The 27937-nt window shown below is 52.6% G+C and overlaps 2 protein-coding genes across 2 annotated transcripts; one reads left to right on the top strand and one right to left on the bottom strand.

Annotated features, from left to right (window-relative positions):
* The first annotated feature begins 320 nt into the window (after window positions 1-320).
* Window positions 321-1437, top strand: PTH2 (parathyroid hormone 2). Its single transcript, XM_004619742.2, has 3 exons — window positions 321-602; window positions 706-833; window positions 1243-1437. The coding sequence occupies exons 1-3, from the start codon at window positions 504-506 to the stop codon at window positions 1415-1417; spliced, it is 402 nt and encodes a 133-aa protein (XP_004619799.2). The 5' UTR covers window positions 321-503; the 3' UTR covers window positions 1418-1437.
* Window positions 1438-4380: 2943 nt separating this feature from the next.
* Window positions 4381-27283, bottom strand: KASH5 (KASH domain containing 5). The gene is made up of 19 exons (XM_004619741.2): window positions 27241-27283; window positions 24659-24763; window positions 24005-24191; window positions 23519-23583; window positions 22129-22195; window positions 21738-21899; window positions 21040-21157; window positions 20711-20761; window positions 12372-12449; window positions 11912-11968; window positions 11649-11708; window positions 11362-11426; window positions 11134-11221; window positions 10718-10828; window positions 9130-9176; window positions 6614-6659; window positions 5121-5185; window positions 4921-5037; window positions 4381-4831 (listed from the first exon to the last, which is right to left on the bottom strand). The coding sequence occupies exons 1-19, from the start codon at window positions 27281-27283 to the stop codon at window positions 4687-4689; spliced, it is 1677 nt and encodes a 558-aa protein (XP_004619798.1). The 3' UTR covers window positions 4381-4686.
* Window positions 27284-27937: the final 654 nt, after the last annotated feature.

Raw genomic sequence — 27937 nt, 5'->3', positions numbered from 1 at the left:
TCCTACCCACTGTACTATCTCCCTAGCCCCCCCTTTGTCTTCTTACTCCACGCTCATGTCTCATTGAACTCTCCCTGCCTTGATTTCCCCTTGGTGTCTTGTCTGTTCACACAGTCCTCCTGTCTTCCTGTTGGAGACCCTTACCCCCCATCCTGTCTCCACTCCTCTCTCTCTCTCTCTCTCTCTCTCTCTCTCTTTCTCCTGTTCTCTTCCTTCCTTCACTTCCTCTGTGTCCCTGCTTCTCCCTCCTCCTCCTCTATGGCTTCCTTGTCTGTGTCTCTGACTTCTCTCTGATGGTCCTTCCCTGGCGCTATTTTTATTCTCTGACACACCCCCTGTGTCCACTTCTCCGTTAGTCTGTCTCTTTCCCTCCCTCTCCGCCTCAGGTCCCAGCTCTTGGTCTCAATTAGTTGGTGGCAGCAAGGCAGTGGCAGGGCCCCCACCCCCGGTGGTTCCTCATTACTGCTGGCAGCTCCTAATGAGCCTGGAGGGGAGCTGACCCCATGCCCCCAGCCCCTGGTCTGCGTCACTGCCTGCTGCGGGGGCTGTGGAGGCAATATAAGGGGGTTGCTGCCAGCCCTGCTGGCCAAGCCCACTGTGCGGTACGAGGAGCCTTGGCTGCGGGATGTGGGCGGTGGGTGGCTGGTGAGGTTCGGGTTCCAAGGCCCAGAATGTGGGGTTCAGTGGATCTGCGTCTGTTTGCAGGTGATGGAGACTCACCAGGTGCCCTGGAGCCCCCGGGTGCGGCTGCTTCTGCTGCTGCTGCTGCTTCTGGACCCCTGGGGCACACGCCCCGCCTCGGGAGTCGCCCTGCCCCCCGCGGGGGTCTTCAGGTATGTGCAAGAGAACCAAAGAGAAAGGGCGACAGAGATGAGGAAAGGGGTACAGAGAGCCAGAGGGAGGTCAGTGACCCAGAGGGTGGAGAATCTACAAGAACCAAAGGGGCAGATTCGGGCAAGGGCGTCCAGAGACGTAAAGGCATGGAAGCCCAAACGTGTTTCTTCCTGGAGCAACGTTTAAGGGACTCTAGGTGGGTGCCGGGGGGAGCGAGGGGAGTGCTGGGCGCCCGACATCCTTACTCTGCGGGCTCTCACCCGATGCACGGGGCGGGGGTGGGGAGGCAGAAGCCGACACAGACGGACCGGGCCCTGCGCTCACTGGCGGGGCGGTGAAGGCGGGCGGCGGCGGGCGACTGTGGACGCGGGGCCCGGGCCCGCGTTAACCCAGTTCTTCTGCCTGCAGCCTCCGCAGCACTGTTCGGGCCGGCGCAGGACCGGCCGCCCCGCTGTCGCGACGGAGCCTGGCGCTGGCGGACGACGCGGCTTTCCGGGAGCGCGCGCGGCTGCTGGCCGCTCTAGAGCGCCGCCACTGGCTGAACTCGTACATGCACAAGCTGCTGGTCCTGGATGCGCGCTGAGCGCGCAGCCCACGCCCCAATAAAGCCTGCCTGAGCCACCCCGTGTGTGTGTCCGTGTCTGAGGGCGGGGAGGGGTGCCGGGATTCGACCTAGGGCCTCACGCTCGCGGGGCAGTTCTACGATGAGCCCCAGCCGGGACCTTTCCTCTTCCTGTCAAATATTGCCTTTCCCACCACTCATGTCATCTCCCCTACGCCTGCCCAGCCGGGCCCCTCCTCTCGCTGAACACTTGCACTACCCGGGCAGTGGGGGGGGGAGGGGTTTCCCAGGGACTCTGCTCCTTGAGTATCTGGGGCGGGGTATGAGAACTCTGCCTCATCCTATTGCTCCAAAACTTTTATTTCTTTTTGGGTCACACTAGGGGTTACTACTGGCTCTGCACTCAGGAATTACTTCTGGCGGTGCTCGGGGGACCATATGGGATGCTGGAAATCGAACCCGGGTCAGTTGCGTGCAAGACAAACGCCCTACCCGCTGTGCTATCGCTCCAGCCCAAAACTCTTCTATTCTTAATACCCCCTCTGAACCCCCACTCCCTGGCCTGGCACCTTGTGTCTCTCACATTTGTCATTTCCGTGAATTCCATTTCTTTTTCTCTCTTTCGGAATTCTCTGGGCGCAGCTTAAATCTTCTCTGATATGAGAAATATTAAAGACCAGGTAACCACAAATTTCAAACTTAGAGTTGTGGTGGGCCAGTGCAACAGTAGGTCGGGTTCTATCCCTGGCATCCCATAGCGTCCCCCAGGCCTCATCAGGAGTAATTTCTGAGCAAAGAGCCAGGAGTAACCCCTGGGGACAATGGGTGTGCCCCTCAACCCCAAAAAAGAAACTTAGCTGTGGTGTTGGGAAAGGCTTAGCTCTGAAGGGTTTAACCTCTGAGCCTTTTCCTCATCTGTAGAGGATTAAAACAGACTACATCAAACCAGCAAGCAGCAAAGCGCTTTTTGCTAGGAAAGGTCGCGCATAGTGCTGCAGCCTCGGACTGCTTCAGGGGCTCTGGGATGCTGGTTTGGTGTGGGAGGTTCCAGGAGAGTCGGGCAGAGGAGCGGGGACACAAGGCCATGGGTGAAGCAAGGGGTCAGGTTAGAACTTGCCTCTCTCTCCCATTCCAATGGTAACCCAGGCAGCCCACCTCCAGCCAGACACCCGGACTCTGTGGACAGAGCTCTGATTGGTCCAGGGAAACGGGTGCTAAGGAAATCAGCGCCAGGATGAGAGTGGTGCTGGCGCTTGGAGAGAGCTCTCCAAATTTGCAACTCTGTAGGCAGATCGGGGCGTAACTGGCTTTTAGGTTGTGGACGTGGCCCTGTTTCTGTTCATCATAAATCCCAAGTAACAAGGGGTGAAATGACCGAGTAGGGGCGGAGAGAGCACAGCAATAGGGCATCTGCCTTGCCGCGGTTCGATCTCTGGCATCCCTATGGTCAGCTCCCCAAGCCTGCCAGGAGTGATTTCTGAGTGTAGAGCCAAGAGCAATCCCTGTGCATCGCCAGGTGTGGCCCAAAGACCCCCACCCTCCAAACAGTAAAAACAATTAAAAAAAAAAAGACTGACGAAGTTAGTCAAACTTTACAACAAAAATGTCAGGATGAACTTCTCTAGATTGGTAGAGCTGCAGCAGACAAAGAATAACTGAGACCTAAATCTGTACATTATCCCAAGTCTAGGCCTTTCACCACATGAAGCAGTAGCACTAAAGTTGCACTCCGAGGGGCTGGAGTGATAGCACAGCGGGTAGGGCATTTGCCTTGCACGCAGCCGACCCAGGTTCGATTCCCAACATCCCATATCCCCCAAGCACTGCCAGAAGTAATTCCTGAGTGCATGAGCCAGGAGTAACCCCTGTGCAATGCCAGGTGTGACCCAAAAAGAAAAAAAAAAGTTGCACTCCTATTATGGGCTGGAGCGATAGCACAGCAGTTGAGCGTTTGCCTTTCATGCGGCCGACCCGAGTTTGATTCCTCCACCCCTCTCAGAGAGCCCGGCAAGCTACCGAGAGTATCGAACCCGAGCAGCAGAGCCTGGCAAGCTACCTGTGCATATTGGATATGCCAAAAACAGTAACAATAAGTTACTGGTGCCCGCTCGAACAAATCGATGAGCAACAGGATGACAGTGACTCCTATTATACTGGGCCGGGATGGGGCACAGGTTATTATGCCTTTCAGGAAGCTCCATCCCTCTGAGCCATCTCCCCTGGCCTCGATTTCTGAATGGGAAGAAATCTCAAACTTCCCCCGCTGAGTTGGTTGCATTTTCTGAACTTCCACAAAAGCACTGTTATGATGGGGGTTTTTGTTCGTTTTTTACTGGAGTAGGCTCAGGGATCACTCCTGGCAGGGCTCTGGGGACTACACATGGTGCCAGGCATTGGCTGTGTACAAGGCAAGTGACTCCCCTCCTGTGCTCTCTGGTCCCACTAGCACTGTCTTTGAATAGGCATGACTCCTCCTCCCTTGCCCAAAAGTCCCTTCGGGAACTGTTCAGTGGCAGAGTGCAGTGTCCACAAATGCAAAAATTCATTCAATACAGAGACTTAGAATTTCTCCATTTATTTGTTAAGATACACCAAAATTAAAATGGAAACAACCAAAAACAAGAAATAAATCCCCCGGAGCTTATCTTGGAAGCAAAAGAGCACCCTTGACCTTGCACTGTTTACCGACAGCTTTAGGTCTTAGGGTCGAGTGCCCATAGTGGAGGACTGATCTGCACATTTGTTGAGTAACTGGTACACTGGCCCCTTTCCTGCTGGTCACAATGCGCTGCTGTGGCCATCTCTCTCCCTGCCAGGAGAGATACTTGCCCAGCCAGAGCCAAACCACATTTGGGGCCTGGGTCTGGGAGAATTTACTGCTTCTCTTTAGGAGGGAGGCTGGCATCCTCTTCTGTCGATGTGCTGGGAACCTTGGACACCACAGTGCCCACCCTCTCCGAAGCATGCAGGGAGGGGCAGAGATTTTGAGGTATGGGGCCTCAGAGCTCTGGGCCCACAGCTGCCCACCTCCAGACTTTTAAGGAAAACAGAGGCCCTCATGACTGACCCATCGTGGGGCATGTTTTGCTATTAGGAAATGCAGTAGCCAAAGTCAAAAAAACAAGCAACTTCAGGCAAAAACCCAATGGAGGGGCAGAGGGCATGGAGCCCAGAGCACTGCCTCTGGGTCCTGGCTCCAGGGTCACCCTGGGAAATTGGACACTGTGAGGGCAGGAACAGGAGAGGGAATGCAGTAACTGAGGGAGGCAGCACCGAGGGCTGGACTGGGCTCACACGGGTGGGGGCTGGAGGTAGTAGAGCTGGAGATGGGGCCAGGTGGGGGGTGGTGAGTGGCCCAGCAGCAGGGCTGAGAGCAGCAGCAGCAGCAGCAGCAACGCCAGCACTGGTGCCGGGACCATGGAATGCCGAGGGAGCCTGGAGGAAGGGGTCGTGCTCAGAAGGTTCCAGCAGCAGACAGCGGCCCGTCTAACCACCACCTGCTTTCTGGGTTGCCTGAGACACACCTGATCTGCGGTGGGTGCAGAGGACAGAGGCAGAGCTGGCTCCAGGCCGGCCTCCTGGCAGGGACTGGCTCCTTCACCACAGGCACCAGGGCTTGCTGCAGTGCTGGCTGGGGAGGACTGTGCAGGGGAGGCCACGGTCACTGAGCTGGGCCTCTTCTCTGCCCCAGAGCCCGCCCCCCAGCACCTTTGAGGCCCCTTACCTCCCAGGTCGGTTCGCCAGCACGGATCCACTGTTGGGATCTCCCAGAGGAACCGGGAGACTCGCCTGGAAGGACAAAGATAAGCTCCTGAGACTCTGGTTCTGGTGGGAGGCCCCTGGTTCAGCGCTGGACAGGAGTGACCATATGGAAGTGGTGGAACATGGTGGCTCAGAGTATGAGCATCCCTGAGACAGATGCCAGGCTGAGGTTCCTGATGCCAGGCTCTTGGGCTGCCCCCGCTTTCTTCACTTGAGACAAAAACCATGACAGTCCCCATTGCAGGGGGTTGAAGAGGGGACGGAGTGAATACAAGTTAATAACAACACAAAACAAGGAGGAGGGGCCTGCTAGCACACAGAGCTGCTCTTTGCAATTTCCTGATTCGGGAAGGAGCTAAGCTCCCGGAGAGCAGGAACCCTTGCCTGTGCTTGCCTCACCCCTGCAGACGCCTCTCGGGTCTGGGGCGTGTGAAGATGACAGGCCTGTAGCCCTGCAGGGCTGGCCAGCCTTTAAGTCTCTCCAGACTCAGTCTCACTTAGGGGTCTCAGGCTTTCCCAGCGGTCCCTGCTCCATGGGTGATGATGACGGTAGCAATGATGACAATAATAAAGAATAACAGGAGCATGAGTACCAGGCAATATCTTTTTGTTGGGGCACAGGAACTCCCAAGTAGTGCAGGTGGGGCCCAGGAGTCATTCCCTAGGATTCCTGGCCCAGTTCTGTGGATTGGGGGAAGTCTCTGGCCCAAGGACCAAGCCTGGGACCTTGACACAAGCCTTGTTCTAGCCCTGTGGGTCCCTAGCTAGGCTCCCCAGTCCCCACAACAGCCCCCATCATCTGCAGAGAGAGCCCTTTATGACATGGTCCTTAACCTTCACCCCGACTGACTGCCACATCTGCTGAGGAACTGAGAAGTCCCAGCCTAGTGGAAGGGAGTACAAGGTGGTGTGCCTGGGGGGACCCCGTACTGAAGAATTTGGAGTTGGGACAGCTGAGCACACACTAGGGCTCGCATTCCTCAGCCAGGGACTACAGGCTCACAGCCTCATCCCTGGCCTGAGAAGTGGGACAGTGGGTACCAATCCTGGTGCTCGTGTCCGTGGCACCTGTGGCCAGGGAGCTGTGTGGGCGCCATGCCGGAGGGAGGCCTGGGCCCTTGCTGTGTGGGTGAGTGTGCGTGTGCACTACTCAGTGCCACGTACATCTTTGCAATCTGGGGGTGTAGGCACATCTGTGAGGCCTGTGGTGTGACGGCTGCAGGCTGGAATGTGCTACTGGGGGTCCTCAGGGAACATTCTGGCCGCCCACTGGCCTGCAGGCGCTTGTCACAGCACCTTCGTTCTCATTAGCTATAGCAAGAGCCTTGTTATTTCTTAGCAAACGATTTTTCTGTCTGTTCAGGATGGAGGGGTGCAGGGGAGGGCTGCCATTACCACAGCCTTCTGGAGGGCCTGGAGTGGAGGGGACTGGGGGTGTACTGGGGGACTGCTTACCATGACTTTGGTTTCCTCTTCCTCCTCTTCCTCTCTTCTGGGCAACCTGGGGTGACAACAAAGTCACTATCGGGCTGGAGTGATAGCACAGCGGGTAGGGTGCTTGCCTTGCATGCGGCTGACCTGGGTTCGATTCCCAGCATCCCATATGGTCCCCTGAACATCACCAGGAGTGATTCCTGAGTGCAGAGCCAGGAGTAACTCCTGTGCATCGCCGGATGTGACCCCTCCACAAAAAAACAAAAAACAAAACCCAACAAAGTCACTATTGATCAGTCTTTGACTTTTTTGGAGGGGGGAACCCACACCCAGCACTGCTTAGAGCTTACTCCTGGCTCTGCATTCAGGAATCACTCCTGGTGGGCTCAGGCGACAACATTTGGTTCTGGGGATTGAACCTGGGTCCACCATATGCAAGGAAAACTTCCTACCTGCTATACAATGGCTTTATCCAAAAAGTCTCTGACTAGGGGCTGGCGCGATAGCACAGTGGGTAGGGCGTTTGCCTTGCACGTGGCCGACCCAGGTTTGATTCCCAGCATCCCATATGGTCCCCTGAACACCGCCAGGGGTAATTCCTGAGTGCAGAGCCAGGAGTAACCTCTGAACATTGCCGGGTGTGACCCAAAAAGCAAAAAAAAAAGTCTCTGGCTTTTTGGGGGTGCCACACAAGTGGTGCATTGGAGCTACTCCTGCTCAGTGCTCAGGAGTCGTTCTGGTGGTTCTCAATAGGTCACACAGTGCTGATACACAGCTAGGGGCCCCCACATGAAAACCAGCCTTTTGAGCTATCACCCTAAGCCCCAGATACTGCTTTTTTTCAGTAGAATTTCATCTAAATCTCAGGAGTCAGTGGCCTCAAAGGGTGTGGGGCAGTCTCTTCACCTCATCTTGGCAGCCACATTCCCAGCAACTTACCCGGTCAAGACTCTTGGCTCTCACACTCCAAACACACCTAAGACTCAGACTTCTCTGAATCTCCAGGGTACTAGTAGCAACTCCCACACTACTGCCACACTTGGCAGTGTGCAGGGGTTACTCCTGGCTCTGCACTCAGGAATTACTCCTGGTGGTGCTCGGGGAACCACATGGGATGGCAGATTCAAACCCAGGTGGGCTACATACAAGGCCAGCGCCCTCCCTGCCAGACTATCCCTCCAGCCCCAATTTTGTCATTTTCAATCGATTTCCATTTTCCTAGATATTTTGAGGCTTGGAACTCCAGGTTCCAATTCTGGAATCAACAGCTTCTGTAATCCCCACGCAACACAGCATGTCTGTGGGAAGGGCCTGAGCCCCGCCGCCTACTCCCCACCCCCAGCTGTCTGACCCCTCTGCTTCTACATGGGAACTGAGGGCTCATCCCCAGACCCTCTCAGGGTCCTTACCTTCTTTCTGGCTACCTTTAGGGGTCCCTCACTTTGCTGGTTTCCCAATTTACAGCTCACAATTGCCTTCACCATCACATGTCCAGCACCCCACCACTCCTGCTGATTAGCCTCCTTCTCCCCCCCATTCCTGAGTGACGCAGAAGGAGGTCACAGTTTGGGAGGCCCCATCCTGCCTGTGCCCAGCTCTGCCAGACAAGTCCAATTAGAGGCCATGGCAGGCAGCCTCATTAGTTGCTGAAGCTAGGAGCCTAAAAGCAGGAAGGACGGAGAGGGAGGCACTGCCGGAAGCCAGAGCGCCAAGGCAGTCCTGGGAGAGGGGGGCCCACACCTCTGTGTTCTGTCCTCAGAGCCCTGTGCACTACAGTCTTAGTGGGGCGCCACAGCTACCACACACTGACACCTACATTCTCTCAAAGGAACCTGACTGGGAAGCGAACCCCCAGATTCCAGAGGCCCTGATGCTCTCTGAGTCCCGATACCCCTCAGGGGTTCAGTGGGTCTCTTTCACCCCAGGCTCTCAGGATGCATCAGGAGAGGGGTGTTCACTAAGAGGAATGAGTAACAGAGCCCCTCACTGCCCCATGCCTCCTACACAGCAGTATTCCAAGGCTCTGGGGAATGGCTCTTAAGCCTCTTAAGACTCTGGTCTGATGGCACCACCCACATGCAACAAGCACAGAGCAGGTGCCTCTGCTTCAGGACTCAGGGTGTTTCAACAGTGTGTGCTGCCCCATGCTGAGCTTGGTGGGTACAAACACGACGTCTGAAAGTGTGCACCCCCAGTGAGCATGATGGCTGAGTGCCTGAGCACTGGAACTGAGTATGTGAGTACCATGACTATGGGTATATGACAGGAACCACAAGAAAAAAAAACATGAGAAAGAAAAACACATGAAAACCACGCAAAAAAAAAACACTGGGATTCAGGATATGTCATGTGTTAGACATTTGTTGAGGACAGCAGGGCTGGGCCTGCCTCAGTGGGTTCACATGCCCCAGATGGCCTTAGAGTGAGTGAAGGAGTGAAAGGGAATGAATGATGCAGTTCCCTGGGGTTGCCACACTTTATCTTGAAGCTCAGGCATCACTTCCTGACAGAGATTGGAGTAGGGAGAAACTTCTTACCACATTGAACGCTCCTTCCTTCTTTTCTGAGGGGATGCGGACTGGCCCTGGTGTGGGAAAGAAAAGGGCTAAGTCTCACAACAATAATCCACATCTTCCCACCTGCCTTCCTCCTGGAACCTGCCACCTTTGTCTCCTTTAGGACCCAGAAGTCCAGGTACCCCAAAGCATCTCACACCCACCTGTGTCCCAAAGGACTCAGTGTTGCCGTTCCAGAAGCCTTTCTCCTCCAAGGCTTCACATCCTGGCACACCTGCAATCTGCTCTCTTTGAAGACCCAAGTCCCACTTCCTCTGCACACCTCCCTCTTCCTTCTGCTCACACAACCCAACAGGACACCTTTCTTTTTTGTGTGTGTGTGGGGCACACCCAGTACTTCTCAGGGCTTACACCTAGGTCCGCACTCAGAGATCACTCCTGGCAGGGCTCTAGAAACTGTATGTGCTGCCAGGAACTGAAGCTGAGTTGGCCATGTGCAGAGAAAACAGCATACCCATACTCACTATCAGTCCCCCCACCCCAACTTTTTTTTAGAACATTTTTCCATATATATGACTTTAACTGTAAGTCTCGCTCTGCCTCTGGGCTGCAGCCCCCAAGACATTGCTGGAGACGACCACATGAGCTTGCCAGCACCTTCTCCCTTTTTCCCTTCTCTGCTCCCTTCCAGCACCATGCTACAACCTGCTAGCAGTCCCCCGCCCGCTTCTCTGCCTGTCCCTTTTGCTCCAAACCCAGGTTCTGGCTGCACTCAGTCTTCATCCTTTCCCTCTGGGTCACTGCTGCTGCCCTGGCCTCCCTGCCCTCATGTCACTCAGTCCCCAGGTCGCCTCAGAGGGATTTTTCACACTAGGAACCGAACTGCCACTCCCCCTCCAACACCTCTCCTTGTGATCATGTATCCACAATCTTACATCTAGACAGGGAATTCCTGGGGCTCTTAAATCTTTTTTCGAGGGGAGTGATCACACCCAGCAGTGCTCAGGGCTGACACCTGGTTCTGTACTCTAATATCACTCCTGGTAGGCTCAGGGGACCATATGTGGTGCCAGGAATCAAACCTGGGTCAGCCATGTGCAAGACAATTACCCTACCCGCTAAATTGTACTCCAGCTCCTGGATTTTATTATTGTTGTTTTCTTTGTGGGTCGCATCCTCAGGGCTTACTCCTGTCTCTACACCCAGGAATTACTCCTGATGATACTCAGGAGACCATATGGGATGCTGGGGATTGAATCCAGATTGGCAGTATGCAAGGCAAATGCCCTACCCACTGTACTATTGCTTCAGCCCCAAGGTTAATCTATTTTGAAGCTGTGAAGAATGGTTCACATATTCGCTTCCACTGTCATACCATTTTGAATAAAAGAATTCCTGACTTCCTGTTTATAACCCCATTTCCACAGCAGCACTGTGAAATCTGTTTTGCTCACGTTGGTCTCCCACACTGGTAAGCCCGTCCTTAAAGAGCATGGCTTGTGCTCCATCTGGCTGAGCACCCAGCAAGCCCATGGTCAAATGCCTCTCCAATGGAACCGTGAAGGCACAGAGATACTGGGACTTCCCCTTTCTGGATGGCCGGGCTAACCTGGACTGCAGGCAGACACTCGACTTCTTCATCAGTCTCGTTGGTGATGTCCTCCCACTGCCACACACCACACAGAGGGTTCCTGAGGCTGGAGGCAGCTGCATCTTGGCTCTGCAAGAGGAGTAAGACAGAAAGGGGGTGCAGATATGGGGATGGAGATAGACTGGGATGTGACAGGAGGTAGCAGGAGGCTGCAAGGGAGTAGGTAAAAGCAGGACCGGGTGCCAGGCCCAAGGAGTGGGTGAGCAATGCAGTTAAGCACTACAGTGTTCTGAGTGTGAGTTAGACTCCCCAACTGCACCAACTGTCCCGGGTTCAGAGGCAGGGAACGGGTTAAGATGTGCGGGTCAAATTGGGAAGCTGTTGACAGTTTCTGTCTGGGTGACCCCAGTGTGGTCTGAGGGTACCAGGCCCACCTGCTGAATCGCCCCGATCTCCATGCCCAGGGATGGGGGCAGTTGTCTGGTCCAGTCCACTCTTCTTGCTTGGGCCCCTTCGGGGAGCCTGGCCAGAGTCAGAAGAGGAAAGGAAGCCTCATGCCTACCCACCGCCTGTTAGTTGCCCACAAAGGGCTTGCTGCCCTGCCTGTTTTGGGAGATCCTGGGTCTCGCCCATTTGCCTCCACCCCCTGATGTTCCACTCACTCATCAGGACCCTCATGGATCTGACTCAGCTTCTCCTCCAGGTGTGAGATTTCATTCCTTAATTCCTGCAAAGGCGGGCGAGGGGGACACCGGGCTCGTGGTTCTTTCCCATTCCTCACACTTGGGTTTGATTTTACCACCGACTTGGATTCTTTTCTTTTGGGTGAGGGGGTGGGTCATACCCAGCAGTAACAGAAAACAAATCCCCAAAAGAGATGGGCAAAGAGAAGGGGAGACAGAGGGAGGAGCAGAAAATCACTGAGGGATGGGTGAGGGCAAGTGATTACCTGGGTGGTGGTTTTGTACTCTGCCAAAGTTGTGGCCAGCCGCTCTGCATGGCGAGTACGCTGAAAGCCCAAAAAAGACAGACTGGCCCAGCCCCCACCAAGCTACCGAGGCTGGAGTGGGGCTCAACAGAATCAGGTTGGGGAAGAGCCAAGGCCTGAGGGAGTGCACCAGGTCTCCAGTCCCTACAGGGAAACCCTCAAGGCCCTCAGCTAGGGAGGAGAGCAGGGCTGGACTTCCCACGCTTCCCTCCTAGCCTCCTTACCTCAGAGAGGGCGGTGTCTCGTTGGCAAATCAATCGTTCACACTCATAGAGCTGCCGCTGCCAGGGAAGGAGCCTGTCCATCTGCCTGGCCTCCCTCCCAGAGCCCACCTCTCCGTGCCCTCCTGAGCCCACCCTGCTCTCCCAGCACCCCCTCCTCAACCTCCGTGATGCTGGTGCCACTGGACAGCAGCTACATCAGGGGAGGAGGCATTTCAGGTGAGCTACCTGGGCTGAGAGCTTGATGTGACAGAATAGCAGCTCTCTGGGGCAGAAAGGATAGTACAGTGGGTAGGCCTCTTGCCTTGCACAAGGCCAACCCGCATTTGATCCCTGGCAAAAGTGCAGAGTCAGAAGTGGGTCCTGAGCACAGCCAGGTATGGATTTCCCCCATCTCCCTCCAAAAGAAACCAATTCTCAGCAGGTCAGGATGGGGGTGTCAAAACCCTGGGAAGGGAAGCACCTTCAAAGCATCCTTTTCCATCGTCAGCTCCTCGTTCCTCTTTTTCACTCCGTCCCGTTCAGCCTGTAGCTTCCCATTCTGGAAGAGGAACAGTTCAGGTCACTTTAGCAAAGAGATCTGTCAATTACCATTGTGACAGCTGCTGAGCTGGATTCCTACAACTAGCTTATGGGGTCACCTTTGATTTTTCTGCATATCAGTCCCATCTACAAGGGTGAAGACAGGGGCTGAAGAGGATATACTAGGCAAGGCACTTACCTTGCAGGCTGCCAACCCTCATTCGATGCCCTCTGGTTTGATCCCTGGCACCATACAGTCCCTACCTCGAGCACAACTAGGGATCACACCTGAGCAGAGTCAGCAAAAGCCCCTGAAGGCTGGAGAGATAGTACAGAGATAGTACAGCTTGTCTTGCTCACAGCTGACCCGGGTTTGATCCCCAGCATCCCATTTGGTCTCCTGAGAAAATCCCATTTCCTCCCCTGAGCCAGAAGTGATTCCTGAGTGCAGAGCCAGGAGGAGTAACCCCTGAGTATCGCCAGGTATGACCCCCAAATTTAAAAATATCTCTAGGGCAGCATGGATATGGCCCAAATTCTCCCCAAAGGAAATGAAGATAGGCATCTCTTCATGAGTTTATTGGTTTTGGGGCCACACCTGGCTGTGCAAAAGGTTTACTCCCGGCTCTGCACTCAGGGATCACTCTTGGATGAGTTCAGAGGATCTCACGGGGTGCCAAAAATCAAATCTTGGTCAGATACATTAAGGCAGTACCTTATCCACTGTATTACCTCTCCGACCCCTCTTCATAGGTCTGATATGGAGCAAAAGAGCCAATAATCATACCTGGTAAAATTCACTGAGCATCTCGCATGTGCTTATTTCTTATTCCCTTCTTTGAGGTTAAGCCACTCCAGCAGTACTCAGGAGGTCGTAGGATTAAACTTGGGTCTCATGTGTACCATTTCCTTTTTCCAATTTCCTGATTCCAGTGCCCAGGACAGATCCCCTTTATTCTGACTGGTTGTGTACTGCCTTGGTTGGGACCAAGCCTCATTGATTTGGAGCTTCTTTAAGGAATGTGGGAGTGGGGGGAGGTAATGTCCTGTGCATGCCATTTACAGATAGAAATAATCCCTGGTCACAAAGCTATAATTTATACAAAAACATGTTAATGAGCACAGAGTGTTTCAAATAGTACCTGGCATACACCAAAAGTTAGGTAAATATTAGATATTTTGTTTATGATGGCACACCTGGCAGTGCTCAAGGCACAGTATATGGTGCTGGTGGTTGGAACTAGGGTTAGCCACGTGCAAGGCAGGTGCCTCACCTCCTGTATTGTCTCTTTGGCCCTAAGTATTACATCTAAATAAGCACATAAATAAAATTTGTATTAAAATTTTTCAGCCTTTGCATCACATTACATTTTTTTTTCTTTTTGGGTCACATCTAGCAATGCTCAGGGGTTACTCCTGGCTCTGCACTCAGGAATTACTCCTGGCAGTGCTGGAGGGACCATATGGGATACTGGAAATTGAACCCCGGTTGGCCACGTGCAAAGCAAACATCTTACCCACTGTGCTTTATCTCTCTGCCCCTTCCTATCCAGATTATTTTAAAGAATAATTTAAAACAAGGGGAAAGGCGCTTGCTTTGCATGCGAATATCCCACTTTGAACCCTGGCACCATTTATGGTTCCCAACCACCATCAGGGACAGCCAGGAGCGGTCCTTGGGCAGTGTCATGTGTGGTCCACAGCCACTCTCCCAACAGTCAAGACAATTTCAGGTTAGGATACATAATAGTTCACTTATAACTACTCCAGGTGGAATTTCCCTCCTAAGGCCTTTTTACTTAGCAGAATCACAGAACATTATTTTGGGGGGAGAGGGGATGCTAGGATCAAACCCAGGGCCTCATATGTGCAAAGTACATACTATCCCACTGAGCTGTACTCCTAGACCTATCACTTTTTTTTAAGCGGGGGGAGGGGAAGGGGGAGGGCCACACCTGGCTGTACTCAGGACTTTCTCCTGACTTTGTGCTCAGGGATCACTAATACATGGTTCTGGGGATGGAGCCTGCATTAGCCACATGCAAGGCAAGCTATCTCTGTTTCCAGCCTTTGCTTTCAAAAAAATTAAGAATTCCTTGGGGGTCAGGGGAAGGCTCAATAGCTAAAAGTACCTGACTTACAAGCATAAAGTCATGTATCCAATCACTGGTGGCACCAATATCTCAGCAAGGTCCTGGTGGCACTGTGGTCTGGAACCTAAGGTGCTGCAGCAGAACCTTTGACCTCCAGTGGCCTGGCCAGGTTTGTGTGACCAAAATATAAGTGTGCACCTCCCAGTAAAGTGTGCAAGTGTCAATCCAGTGTAGGAGCCTCAATTATTGCAACAAAAAAAGGGAATAGGATTTTTTATTTATTTATTTTTTTGCTATTTGGGTCACACCTGGTGATGCACAGGGGCTACTCCTGGCTCTGCACTCAGAAATCACTCCTGGCAGTGCTCAGGGGACCATATGGGATTCTGGGAATCGAACCCGGGTCGGCCGTGTGCAAGGCAAACGCCCTACCCGCTGTGCTATCGCTCCAGCCCCCGGGAACAGCATTTTAAATAATTTTTTATTATTATTTCTACTCAATTTGTTTTTTTTTTGCGTGTGTTGGCTGTTTTACAGTGTTTTTAATATTTAGTTTGTTAGAATGAGGATCCAAACAAATCTCATTTCTGCCCCCACTTTCCCCGCCCTGGCATTTTTTGCTTGTTTGTTTCTGGGGCCACACCCAGACGCTCAGGGGTTGCTCCTGGCTCTTTGCTCAAGAATTACTCTTGGTGATGTTTGGGGGACCATATGCTGGTCCAAACCCAGGTCTGGCAGCATGCCAGATAAACATCCGCCTGACTGTATTATCTCTCCAATCTCTAACCCTGGCATTTTTGGGGATCCTTCTTTGGTGGAAGAAACCAGGCTGTCCCACAGAGGTAGCCCTTTGGGCTGAGTTTACTGACTTCTCCCTCCCCTATGTGTGGGGTAACTATGTTTTTCCATTTTCCTTATGTTTCCTAAACTGGTGGGTAGACCCGGGGTCATGGCCAAACTTATCCAGTAGTGCTTGGCAGGGTTTTGTTTTGCAGTCACACCTGGCAGTGCTCAGGGCTTACTCCTGACTTTGTGCTCAGGGATCATTCCTGGTGGGGCTCAGTGATCGAAACAGGGTCAACCACATGCAGGGTAAGCACCTAAACCTCTGTACTTTTCCCCTGGCCCACTGTTTTTAAAAATGATTTCACAGGTGCTGCTACATGTACACACTCTCATTCATGAAAAATGTCTGTCTGTCCCAAATATTAATGGCTTTTACTATCACCCTCTCTGATTTTACTGAGGAAATTAAAGAGTAGAGAAATTAAGCAGCTTGGCCAGCATCAGCCACAGACACATGGTGAATGGACTCAAATCCAAATCTAATTCCATAGTTTGGCCTGTACCCCAGCCCCTCCCCAGCCCACTTCCGCCAGTCCTAGATGAGAATGGGAAACCTACTTAGTCTCCGATCGCAGTGAAGACTAAAGCAGAAGGAACACACAAGGCAAGCAGCAAGCTCGGGTGAGTCCCAGGTCTAGGCACTGAGGAAGCCTAGAGGGATGTCCAGAGGATACAGTGCTTGAATTGCAGCCCCAAGGGTGAGAACTACCAAGGAAAACAAGAGGGCCAAGAAGGGGTAGCCCAGAGAAGCCCGGGACAGAACCTGATAATTGAGTGATCTTGAATGAACTTCCCAGGCACCAAGACCTAGGCAAGCTGCAGTGTGAGGTGATCCCTGGGGCAGGTATTTCAGTGCAGGGAAAAGGCTGTCTTCCAGCATCTCTGGGGACACCAAAGCCAGCTCCTCCTTCCCTTTTCCAGTCAGGATTGGGGCCAAGTCCTCCATCAGTGTCAGCCTCAGCAGGCTGGGCTGCCGGGTGAAGGGCAGAGGAAGGACGAGCCAGGAATGCTGTGTCAACATCTGTCCACCTGGTGGGGATTTGCAGGCTGGCTCCTGGGCCACTCAGGAGGGCACCTGGTTACTCAGCTGCCCCTGCCCACTTCTGCAGTAACCCAAACCCCACTCTGTAGGTTCTCCACAGGAAAGCAAGTATCTCAGTCTCCCTTACTCCTGCACTATTCTACTGTAACCTGAGAAGCTGGCCTATAGTTGCCCTGTAGGCAGCTGCAGGGAGGGAAAGGTAGAGAGGAGGCAGCCAAGAATAGCTTTTATTGAGCGAGCGTCTAGGATGTCCCATGCAGCAGGCCTTCTGGACTGGGAGGCAGGAAACACCTCCCGTTCATTTTTTTTGCTTTTGAGGGTCCTTTGCACATGGCCGGTGGGTACTAGCTCTAGTTCCAACGGGGGTGGTTAACTCAGCAGCTGTTCTCATCCTTTTTCACATACAGACTTTTGGTTTTGGGCGCATACCAGCAGTGCTCAGGACTATCCTGGTTCTGTATACGGGGATCATTCCTGGCAGGACCCAGAGGACTATACGGGGTACCAGAGATTGAACACAGGTCCGCCCCTCACCCACTGTACTATTCTCTCTGGCCCTTCACTTGTTTGTTATATTTTGCCTTTTTGGTTACCTCCACTGGTGTTTTATAGGATCTCTTCCTCCAGTGCTCAGGAAACTATGGAGAGGTTAATATTAAACTGGGGTGACCACATACAAAGCACATCCTCCCCATTATCTCCCTGGTCTCACATGTTCATCTGTAACTCACCAGGCTGAGGAAGACCAGCTATCCTCCCAACCTGCCTTGCAGTTGAGGGTGTCCCAGGTTCCAGATCTGGTGACTGGGATGTGAGAGGTCTGCTGGAGGTGGGGGTAGTGAGAGCGGGAACCCTGGAAAAGCTTTCCCTTCTGATGAAAAGAGCACCATGAAAGGAGATTATGCTGGGGCTCTCCTGTTCTACTCTGAATGAGAACATGAGGAAACTGCTGCAGCCATATGTGATCACAAGGCCACAGGGAGAAACCAGTGAGCAACCCAGTCAGAGACCTTCAAAACATCTTGTTAAGGACATGAGACCTCTTCAGATAGAAGTAATTTCTTCAGTATTCTTTAATTTTGTTTTTGTTAGATTTTTTTTTGGGGGGGGCACACCCAAAGGTGATTAGTGCTTACTCCTGGCTCTGCACTTAGGGATCACTCCTGGCAGGCTTACGGGACCATGTGGGGTATTGGGGACCTAACTGAGGCTGGCTGCATTCAAGACAAGCGAGTAAGGTGTTTGCCTTGCACACGGCTGACCCAGGTTCGATTCCCAGCATCCCATATGCTTCCCTGAGCACCGCCAGGAGTAATTCCTGAGCAGAGAGCCAGGAGTAACCCCTGTGCATCGCTGGGTGTGACCCAAAAGGCAAAAAAAGAAAAAAGAAAGACAAGCGCCCTATCTGCTGTACTATCGCTCTGGTCTCACTGTGTTCTCTTCTTTGGTACTAGATAGGGGCCTTGTTACCCAGGCCAGGAGACAGTCTGAATATCATCAGCTGATGTCACTTTGGCCAGTGAGATCCAAGAGATCTGAGAGAATATTCAGCTATCAGCTTAGAGAAAGCTCCTCCATCTTTCTTAGAAAGAGACATATGGCAAGAACAATCACCTACTGTCTGCACTCCGTGCCTCACTCCTGACTGATCCTGTAGCCAGAATCCCATTGTCCTCCCAAAAAGAAAAAAAAATTGGGCTGGAGTGTTAGCACAGCGGGCAGGGCATTTGCCTTGCATTCAGCCGACCCGGGTTCTATTCCCAGCATCCCATATGGTCCTCTAAGCACCGCCAGGAGTAATTCCTGAGTGCAAAGCCAGGAGTAACCCCTGTGCATCGCCGGGTATGACCCAAAAAAAAAACCCAAAAAAAACCAACAATCCCATTGTCCTAAGGGGGGGGATTTTCATGGAAGAATCAGAGGAAAGTGGAAAACTTTTTGGATTTAAATGCAAAAGCCAGAGCCAAGGATGTGGCTCATCTTTTGGAAAACAATATGGACGATTCTCAAAAAGTTAGAAATTGAGCTCCCATTTGACCCAGCAATACCACTCCTGGGACTATATCCCGGAGAGGCAAAAAGGTATAGTAGAGATGACATCTGCATTTCCATGTTCATTGCCGCTCTGTTTACAATTGCCACAATATGGAAAAAACCAGAGTGCCCGAAAACAGATGATTGGTTAAAGAAACTCTGGTATATTTACACAATGGAATACTACGTAGCTGTCAGAAAACATGAAGTCATGAAATTTGCATATAAGTGGATCAACATGGAAAGTATAATGCTGAGTGAAATGAGTAAGAAAGAAAGAGACAGACATAGAAAGATCGCACTCATATGTGGAATATAAAGTAGCTGAGAGGTACAAGCTTACAATGTTGAGATTCCTGGCAGACATTTCTCTGGACTTAGTTACTAAAATACTAAAATACAGAAATCCAAAACTATTCTGCTGCTAGTGCGGCCTCCTGACCTCCTATCTCTTCATTCTCAGCAATGGAAAACAAATTACCAAATGCTTTCTTTTCAGCAGATCGACTTTAGGGTGGAGAAACTCCAAATCAATAATAGTGAATTTTTTTTTTGTTTAAATATTGAATGTAATCAAAGTAAAGTGAAAGTAAAGTGAAATTTACCAGTTACACATGCGGGGTGGGGAGCTGGGGAGGTGGGGGGAAGGGGGGAGGTATATCGTGATTCTTGGTGGTGGAATATGTGCACTGGTGAAGGGATGGGTGTTTGAGCATTGTATAACTGAGACTTTAACCTGAACACTTTGTAACTTTCCACATGGTGACTTAATAAAAGAATTAAAAAAAAAAATTTTAAAAATTAAAAAAAAAAGGACGTGGCTCATTACTAATATGTATGCCTTGCATGCAACCTGAGTTCAATCCCTGACACTGAAAACAACAAAGCAAAAACCACAGTACCATAGTATAGTATAGAGGAGGACAAGGAGATTTATGGGATCAGGCAGAATCTGTATTACTGCTTGTACCAAGCAGAGGTGGCAGAGGTTGGGGGAGCATCAGAGAGCAACAGATGAAGATGGGCCCGGAGCCACGCCCAAGCCCCAGGAAAGCTTCAAAGGGAGAAAGAAGCAGTGAAGCCACAGTTCCCTGAGGACGTTTGGGAATCTGAAAGGCATTTCCCAGCTACCTTTTAGAATCAGCAGGTTGGATGCAACAATCGAGGAGGCAGTGTGAAGACAGAGGAGCAGCGAAACTCCTCCATGCTCTAGAAGGGTGTAAAAGTGCCGAGTGAGAGCCACAGCAGCTCTCATGGGCCAAAGAAATCCAGATGAGGTCACTAACAGGTGTAGTAAGGATCAAATGTCCAGAGACCAGAAAGCAATGGCAACTGCCCCATGGGGGCCAGCACAGTGGTGACTAAGGCCCAGGACCAGGTGGGATGATGATGAATATTAATCTGCTGACCAGCAGAGAACAGACTTGAGTGAAGAAGGCTTCTCCCTAGGCAACAGGACACCACCAACTTCCCTAGCCACTCAGATGCCACCTTGTGGGGGTGGTGAGTTGTTTTAGCACCACAGGAATGAATGTCAGTGATAGCCCCAAAGGAACTAGTTGGATACAGAGGTAAATAAAATTATGTCTTCAGTCTCCCAGGGGGAGCTTAAATCAGACCTGAAGTTGATCTGGTCTGTGCATCTTCTGGCAAGGCCTGGGCTACAACAATCACTGAATGCTCACAACAATGCTGCTGAACATATAACCAGTTTGCAGTAAGGCTCAAGGAGGGCAAGTCACTATCAACAATGGGGCAGAGACAGGATTTGAAGTCAGAATAAACTTCAAGACTTATGCTATTTTCACCATTAAAAAATATATATAGGGACAAGGAGATGGCCCAAAGGGCTGGAGTGTACGTTCTGGGGGCGGGAGCCCTGAGTTCCAGCCTCACACAAGCCCCCAGGCACAGTCAGGCACAATTCCGAGGACTAAGCCAAGAGAAAATTCTGAGCACAGCCAAGTACTATCCAAAAAGAAAATAAGGAAAACAATCACAGCTAATCATAAACAGCACTGGCTTTCAGTGGACACTTCCCTCTAAATTTCATACCCCTTAGTGAGGGATGGTCTAATTTTGTCTACCTTAAAAGGTGAGGGCACTCCTCTGCACTCTGCATGCTTCCCCCAACTACAGTATTTCCTATATTCAATGATTTGCACATTACTGGGACCACCGAAGGGTGCTTGGCCATAGGTCGCTGGGGAAAGCAGAGGTTGTGGACTGGGGATGGGATGGGGAGGAAACTGGGCCTCAGCTCACCTCCTCCTGCAGAGTCTCCATCTCAGTCACCAAATGCTGCTGCTCCTTTTCCTATGTGACCCAGAGAAAAGACAATGGAATTTTTTTCTGCTTCTTTAGCTCCACACTGCCACTCCCACCCCTGTGAACACAACTCAGGTCCAGGACATTAAGGTACAGGGCAAGGGAATGGGTGGTGGGAGCCCTGATGGCTCCAAAGTCTAAGGCAAGCAGGACCAGGAGTGAGGGAGGCAGCCAGGCAGCCTCTGTCCTTCCCCCTTCACAGGCAGCAGAGTGTTCAAATGCCTAGGTGTGGAGATGGAAGAGATACCTTTGTGCCCAGAACCTACCGTCTGCCGCGTCTGGGCCAGAAGGCTGTGATTCTGTTCTTCCAGGCTCTTAGCCAGGCTTTTCAGGTCCTCCAGCTCCTCATCCACAGCCTTGGCACATTGCAGAGCCTGCTGGGTACTAAGTGGGGTTGGACAGATGGGTCACATGAGAGATAAAGGCTGAGGCCAGAGATAGATCCACAGAAGACAGAGATCAGATAAGTCCCAGGTGGTAGGGACAGAGCCCAGAGAGACCCAGACAGAAAGACAGATCCCTTAAGAAAGGACAGGAAGAGACAAGAATGTGGGGAACTGACAAAGAGATCCAGTTTCTACCTAAAAGACAAAGAAGAGGGACCAGAGGCCTGAGAGAGACTAAAATGGGGACTAAAACTGACATAGAGAAAGAGCAGAGGAAATGGTGAGGTTGCTGGACAGCAGATAGGAAAGAATAAAGAGACAGGCCTGAACTTTAGAGGCTGAGAGACAAGAACCAGGAAGACACAAAAGAGAGAAAGATTAAAAAACAGAAAAAAAAGAGAAAGGGACAGGGGCTGGAGCAATGACCCCTGTGCATCCCCGGGTGTGACCCAAAATGCCAAAAAAAAAAAAAAGAAAGAAAAGAAAGGGGCAGGTGTAAGTCCAAGACACAGAGCAAAATTGAGGGTGATCAAAGCATGCCTGGAGCCCACGGAAACACTGGGATGTGGCTGACCCACCTGCGAAGCTGCTTGCGCAGGGCCAAGATCTCCTCAGCCAGCCGAGCAGAGCCCTCCTCAGCAGTCTCCACACTGCGCTGCAGTTTTGCGTTCTCCCCCGCCAGCCGCCGGTTGCTGAGCTCCAGGTCCTCCAGGCTGCTCAGCAAGTCATCGGTGGCTGGCCTGGGACCAGGGAAGGAGCCAGTCATGCCTGCAGCCCCCTCCTCCCAGGCTGGGAGCAGTGGGGGGCAGGAGAGGAGAGGCTGCTCTTCCAGAGAAAAAGAAAATGGAGCGGGGTACTGTCTTCTCTCCCTAAGCAAGACCCTGCTAACCCACTTCCCAGGGAACTCAAGCCCCAGGCAGCCTGGAGGGTATCAGCTGTGGGGAGGAAAGAGGGTCTGAGGATAGGTACAATTCAGGCCTGGGGTCTTCGCCTCCAAAGCTCTCCAGATTGGCTGGTTCCTCAGCTTCCCGGCATCCTGGGGGGAGACAGACAGAGGTGTGCTCTGGGTTTGGTCCTCCAGGGGCCTCCGTGCATATTGGGACATCTCATCTCAGCTATTCCTGGGGCCGTGGTAAGGCCTCCCATTGGAAAAGCCTCTGTTCAGGTTGGATCTCCGGACTAGTTCCCAAAGTCATTGTATTCTATACCTGACACTGGCCTGTATCTCAACTTTCCCCAAAGTTCTTCCTCCTCCCAATTCCTGTATAGACAGCCCCATCCCAGCTATCCAGGTTGTCCTGGTTCCCTTACTCCTCTTACCCCACCACCATACCAGTGTTCAGGTCAATCTGCTCGCCTCTGCCTTAGCTCAGGCCCTTCAGCTTTCTGGCTTCCCAAACTTGGGGTGAGGGGTCTTTCCTCCCTAAGCCCTGCATACAGCCCCTCCCCAGGGCCCTCAGCCAGATGGAGGAAGACCACAGGAAGGTTTAGAAAACTATCTTTTTGGGTTGGTTTTGCTTTTCTAAGGCTGGAGAAATAGAATGCAAATGTCTTTTTCCTTATGTTTCGCAGTGCTTGGAGGGCTACTCCCAGCTCTGGGCCAGGGGGTCACTTTTGGCAGTGCTTGGGGTTGGGCATTACTGCTGGGTATTAAATGAGGGTTGGTTTATACAAGGCGAATACCTTAACCCATGTATGTGCTCTCCAACTCTCCCTCTTTTCAAAATAAGGGCCACCCCCAGAGGAGTTCCGGGAGACCATGCAGTGGCAGGGACTGAATTCAGAGCCCTCAGCATCTCAGTGTAGATATTAGGCCTCTGCTCTAGCACGTGAGGCCCATTCCTAGTCAAACACAAATACTTTTCCAATGGTTCTCTTCCCATGTGTGAGGGCGCAGGACAGAAAGGAGAGCCAACTGAATGAAAATGGCAGGTAGAAAACAAATCAGACCAACAGATTTCTGTAGAAAAATAATGCAGGGCTGTAAGAGGTCACGGAGAATAAAAGACCTCAAGCTCAGATAACCTGGGGCTTCCTGAGGTATGCAAGTTTCAGCAGAAGACCCCCCACAATGCAGCCTGAACTAAAGCCACTGATGGACAGATGTGTGCAGGATGTGGAAAAGAGAGCAGCTTCAGGGACCAAAGAGCAGTAAGGAGGCACTAGATGAGGGGTACCCATATATCAGCAAGGATAAACAAAGTTCAGGGAAGGTGGGGAGTGGGGTGGAGTCAAACACAACTCCAGGCTAGAATAAAGGTCTCTGGGGTCCCCCCACTTCCTGGCCTGTACCTGGGTGGGGAGTCTCCCTGCTGCTGATTCGGGCCTACCCACATGGCTTTATAGATAGCACTCTCACCAGATGGCAGCCGCTGGGAGGTCAGGACCCCCTCGAAGGCAGTGTCCTCTTCCAGCTCTAATCCCCTGCATCAAAGGGATGAGGCTGAGTCCCCCGCAGCCACCTCCCCCCAGGACCAGCCACTGCAGAGAGACTGCGGGTGGGGGTGGAGGGGTAGGTCAAGAGAAAGTGAGCACTGTGGGGAGGAAGGTGAGGCCAGATGGCAAGTGAATGAGGCCAGATGGCAAAGCAGGAGGGACAAGGGATGAGTTGGTAAAGGGAAGGGGAGGGACCTCTATCACCCCGCTCCCCCCAGTTTTCCCTTCTCCTTCCGGTCTCTATTTTAACCTGAGTTTCAGGCACTTTGTCCCCAGACCCCCCTCCCCATCCCATTCCTTCCCTTCTTTCTCCTCAGCCACCATCTCCCAGAGGATGCTGGCAGCTGTCCAAAGATATGAGGGGAGATCTTCAGGGCTTCCTGGGGGGTGTAGAGGGAGGGGGACCCACCCATCCAGCTGACAGGCAGTGATCCAGTCCCGCATGACGGCCAGGAAAGTGTCCAGGTCCACAGTGGCCCCAGGGCCCTCCCCGTTGGGGTCCAGACTACAAGCCAGTGTTTGGAGGCGTGCATCCTGGGGGCCCCGGCCTGTCACTGTCTCCAGATAGGCTAGTAGGTGGGTCACAGTCACAGTGCCTGGGGACAGAAGATTCGGTGAGGGAGTCTGGGGACAGATGATGACTTGGAAGTAGATAGTCAGGCTAAATTTGAGTGTTCTGCGCTATTGTCCAGCTAAGAAACCTTGGACAATCCTTCCCTGTCTCTGAATCCACATTTTCTCCTGAAAATGGGGTCCAGTTATCCCCACCTTATAGGCCAGGCTATAAAGAACTAGTTGTTCCTCCAGACACAATGGCTGACTTTCCTCTCTCCCAGACCCTAAACCACCAACCTCCCATTAAGCGCCTCCCTGCCATTTTCACCACACCCCCACTTTTTTCTAGATTTACCTCTATGCCATTATCTCCTGAAACTTCCCACAATCACCCAATTAGTTCTGCAGGAACCCCAAGAATGGGCACTCACTTAGCCCTCCCATCCCGCCCCCTACTTCCTCATCTTCCCCCTCCCCAGACTCTCTGATCCCATCTTGCTCTTCCCACCTGTTCTCTGGGGGTCACAGGCTTGGAATGTGGAGTTCAATATCTGCTCCTCTAAGGTGAGTAGTGCCCCCAGGCTGCTCTCCTCCTGCTGCTCCCAGTGGTACACTGGCAAGAGAAAAGGATTGGGGAGGAATGACCCTAAGTCCGTGCTCTCAGGCCCCTGCAGAGGGGAGGCTTTCATTCAGAGCTGGCTGGATTGGAACTAAGGGGGCAACAGCAGGGAACTGTGGGTAGTGACATGAGAGTCTCAGAACCATCTTACACAAGCAAGGGATGTGAGATCCACCTCCAGGCCAGGAAGTGCCCTTTGCTGTTAAGGGTCTGACTATTGAATGAGTGTTCTGGAGTCCCCCCTTTTCTCCTCACTTCCCCTGTCTCCCAGGTTCTGTTCAGAGAGGCTACAGCCAGGGACAGCAAAAGAGAGAGGATTCTGGGAGGGGTTGAGGGTCAAGGGGGTGGGGGGCAGGAGCCAGGAACAATCCAATAAAGCTCTGGCAGCCTGGATCGATTCCACCAGCCACATCTCCGGGCTTTCTAGCCTGCCCTGGGGGCTGGGCTGGCTCTCCAGAATCGGAGAAGAGTTGGCCTGACGTCACCAGGGCCCTGGTCAGGGGCTCCAGTTTGGAGGAGGAAGGGCAAGCCAGGCAAGCTGGTTAGTCAAGGAGATGTTAGGAATGGGACAGGTTGTCAGGTGCACAGCTGAACTGAACGACTAAGTAGATTGCTTTGCCTTTTGGAGCCTCAGTTTCCCCGCTAGTAAAATGCACAGGCAGAGGGAGTTCTCACGGGGCTGGTATTCTGTGAAGAGCATCCCTGCACACAGCAAATGTCAGGGGTTCAGTCTGCATACTGCTGTACTAACAATGCTTGCATTCTGTGAAAGGGTTGGGAGTGAGGGCTGAGACTCCTGCCCTGCGACTTTTGGCTAGAGCTATTGGGTTTAGTTATAGGTTTAGCTATAGGGTTTAGCCCACCCAGAATGTAACCTTGGGTTGCCAGGGATTCAACTAGCCTGAGCCTCAGTTTCTTCCTCTGGAAAATAGAGGAGGTATTATCTTCCCTCCAGAGAAGTCAGCCTGGAATTGGAAAGGCCCCAACAGAGGGCCTGGCACATGGAAGAGGCTCAAGGCTAGAAAGGAGCATTTCAGGCAGGTGGGTGGTGCCTGATCTCTTCTAAGCTTTGTGTGGCCCAGGTGGTTGCTCTTCTTACACTTCAGAGCTAAGGATACTTGGGAAGAAAGAAGCCAAACTGGCTCAAGTCCATCTGTTTGACTGTGAGTTCCCTTTCTCCCTATTCAAACTCTTCCAGGGCTCCTATAGTGAACTAAAAATCACCCCCTGGGCTTGAATCTGGCTCCTCTCTTATTAGATCAGTGAAACTTAGGGGCAAAATGCCAGGGCTGTCCCTGTGGTCCCCATGTTCTGGAGGAGCACCTGAAGGTAGGCCCAGCTGGGTGTTAGCACCAGGGAGTGCTAAGCACAGGTTAACTCAGGTCAGTCTGATTCCTAACTGCAGGCTCTGAGGACTGTCAGCATCTGTCGATCCGTCCTGAGGCCCCTCACTGCAGCCTCTGACTGTCTTTAATCTTCCCCATCTTCATCCTTTTCACTAGTCCCCTTTCTTCATCTCTCTGTTCTCTCTCCCTGTAACTGAACTGCTTCCACTCTGCCCCCAGTTCTCTGTTTCCCAGACTGCTTTCGCCTGCGTTGTGGTTCCTTAGTAGCTGCACGCCCTCTGCTGGTGCCTTCGGGGTTTAAATGCTGGTCACTTGTTAGCTGGCATCGGACCTGCAAGATCTCCTCTGGTCAGAGCCCTGGCCTAGGAAACAAGATGCGGGTTGTTCCCGCGTGGTGGGAGCCCATGGGCAAGAGCTCCTGCTTCCCCTGTCACCACAGGCTCTCCCGCTGAGCATATGCCCAGTACCTTCTTTGCAGAGACAGCGCCCATACTCAATTTGTCTGCCTCCACTCATCCACTCCTTGTCAGACCTGGTTCTGGGTCTGCACTGCCCAGCACAGCAGCCATTTGCCCGCACATGGCTCTGACACACAGAGGAAAGTGGGGGTGAGGCGCTGTCTGGGAGGAAAGAACAGCCCAGATTTCAAAAACTCAGCAGAGAGAACCTCTTCCACACATTGATTATCTGCCCAAAGGAGATTGTTTGAGATCAAATCAATGGTCTCCATTTAGTTGTCTGCTTCTTTCCCCTTTTCAGCCATGCTCACAGCATGGATGAGGGTCAGGACCTGAGGGAAGAAAACAGACTCCACTTCGGAGAGCTCAGGCTTTGGTGGGGGGAAAATCTCCTGGGTAGCACTGTGGGAGGGTACTGTCTTATAGCCATTAGGTATCATAGAGAGGGGGAAGGGATCCCCCAGCAGGGCCCAGAGTAAAGGAGACAAGGTGCCCATAAAGGGGGCATATACAGAAGGCACTTAATCCACAGCAGCTGCCTCCTGCACCAAGGGGGGAAGGTCAGCCCCTCCCAGGAACCTCTCAGTCCCTGACTCAGCCTGGCACCCTGTTCACCCCCTGAACCTTCCCACCTTTCCATGGGACACGTGGGGGCCCAGCCACCTACCTTTGGCAGTGGGGCCACCAGCCCGGCCCTCAGATAGGTCCATGGGCCACATGTGCCATTCAGCAGCTGCAGGCGAGGCTAGCAGAGCCCCTTCATCCTGGGCCGCACACAGAAAGGGACCAGCGGCCCCAAGAGCTCCTAAGGAAGAGCAGGATGATGGGCACCAGGCATCTCAGTGCAGCCACCTGAGGCGGGGACCTGCCCTGCCCCACCTGGACCTGAGGCTATTGGGTGCTTCAGAACCTGTTTGCCCACCCCTGCCTGGGGCAGCAGCACCCGCTCAGACCTGTTTTACGGATTGGAGTTGTGGGCTGAGAAATGGGGGCCCCAGGAGGAGTGGGCTGGTTGACAGGGATCAAAGGGGGGCTCATAGGGTGGAGGTCTCTGTATCCTGCCTTCTTCACTTGCCCTGCCAAGGACTCTGTGGCCCCACCCTTCCTACAGGCCTGGCTGGCCTGGGCCCTCCTCCAGCCCTGCCCTGCACCCCCAGTCTCCCCAGGGTGTTTTGGGGAGTTAGCCAAGACTTGCCTAACACTCCTTGGGCTCCCCTGTACCAGCGGGCAGTGTCTAAATCTGCTCCCCCAAAGTCAGTCCTTCCTTCATCACAGGTCCACTATGCTGGGAAGTGGTCCAGCAGGTGTGTGTGGGGTGCTCTCTGAGCCCCCATGCCACCCCACTTCTAACCTCCTTGACTTTA

The sequence above is a fragment of the Sorex araneus genome, chromosome 8, assembly GCF_027595985.1.
Source record: "Sorex araneus isolate mSorAra2 chromosome 8, mSorAra2.pri, whole genome shotgun sequence".
Lineage (NCBI taxonomy): Eukaryota > Metazoa > Chordata > Mammalia > Eulipotyphla > Soricidae > Sorex > Sorex araneus.
This window is presented reverse-complemented; position numbering and strand designations above follow the sequence as displayed.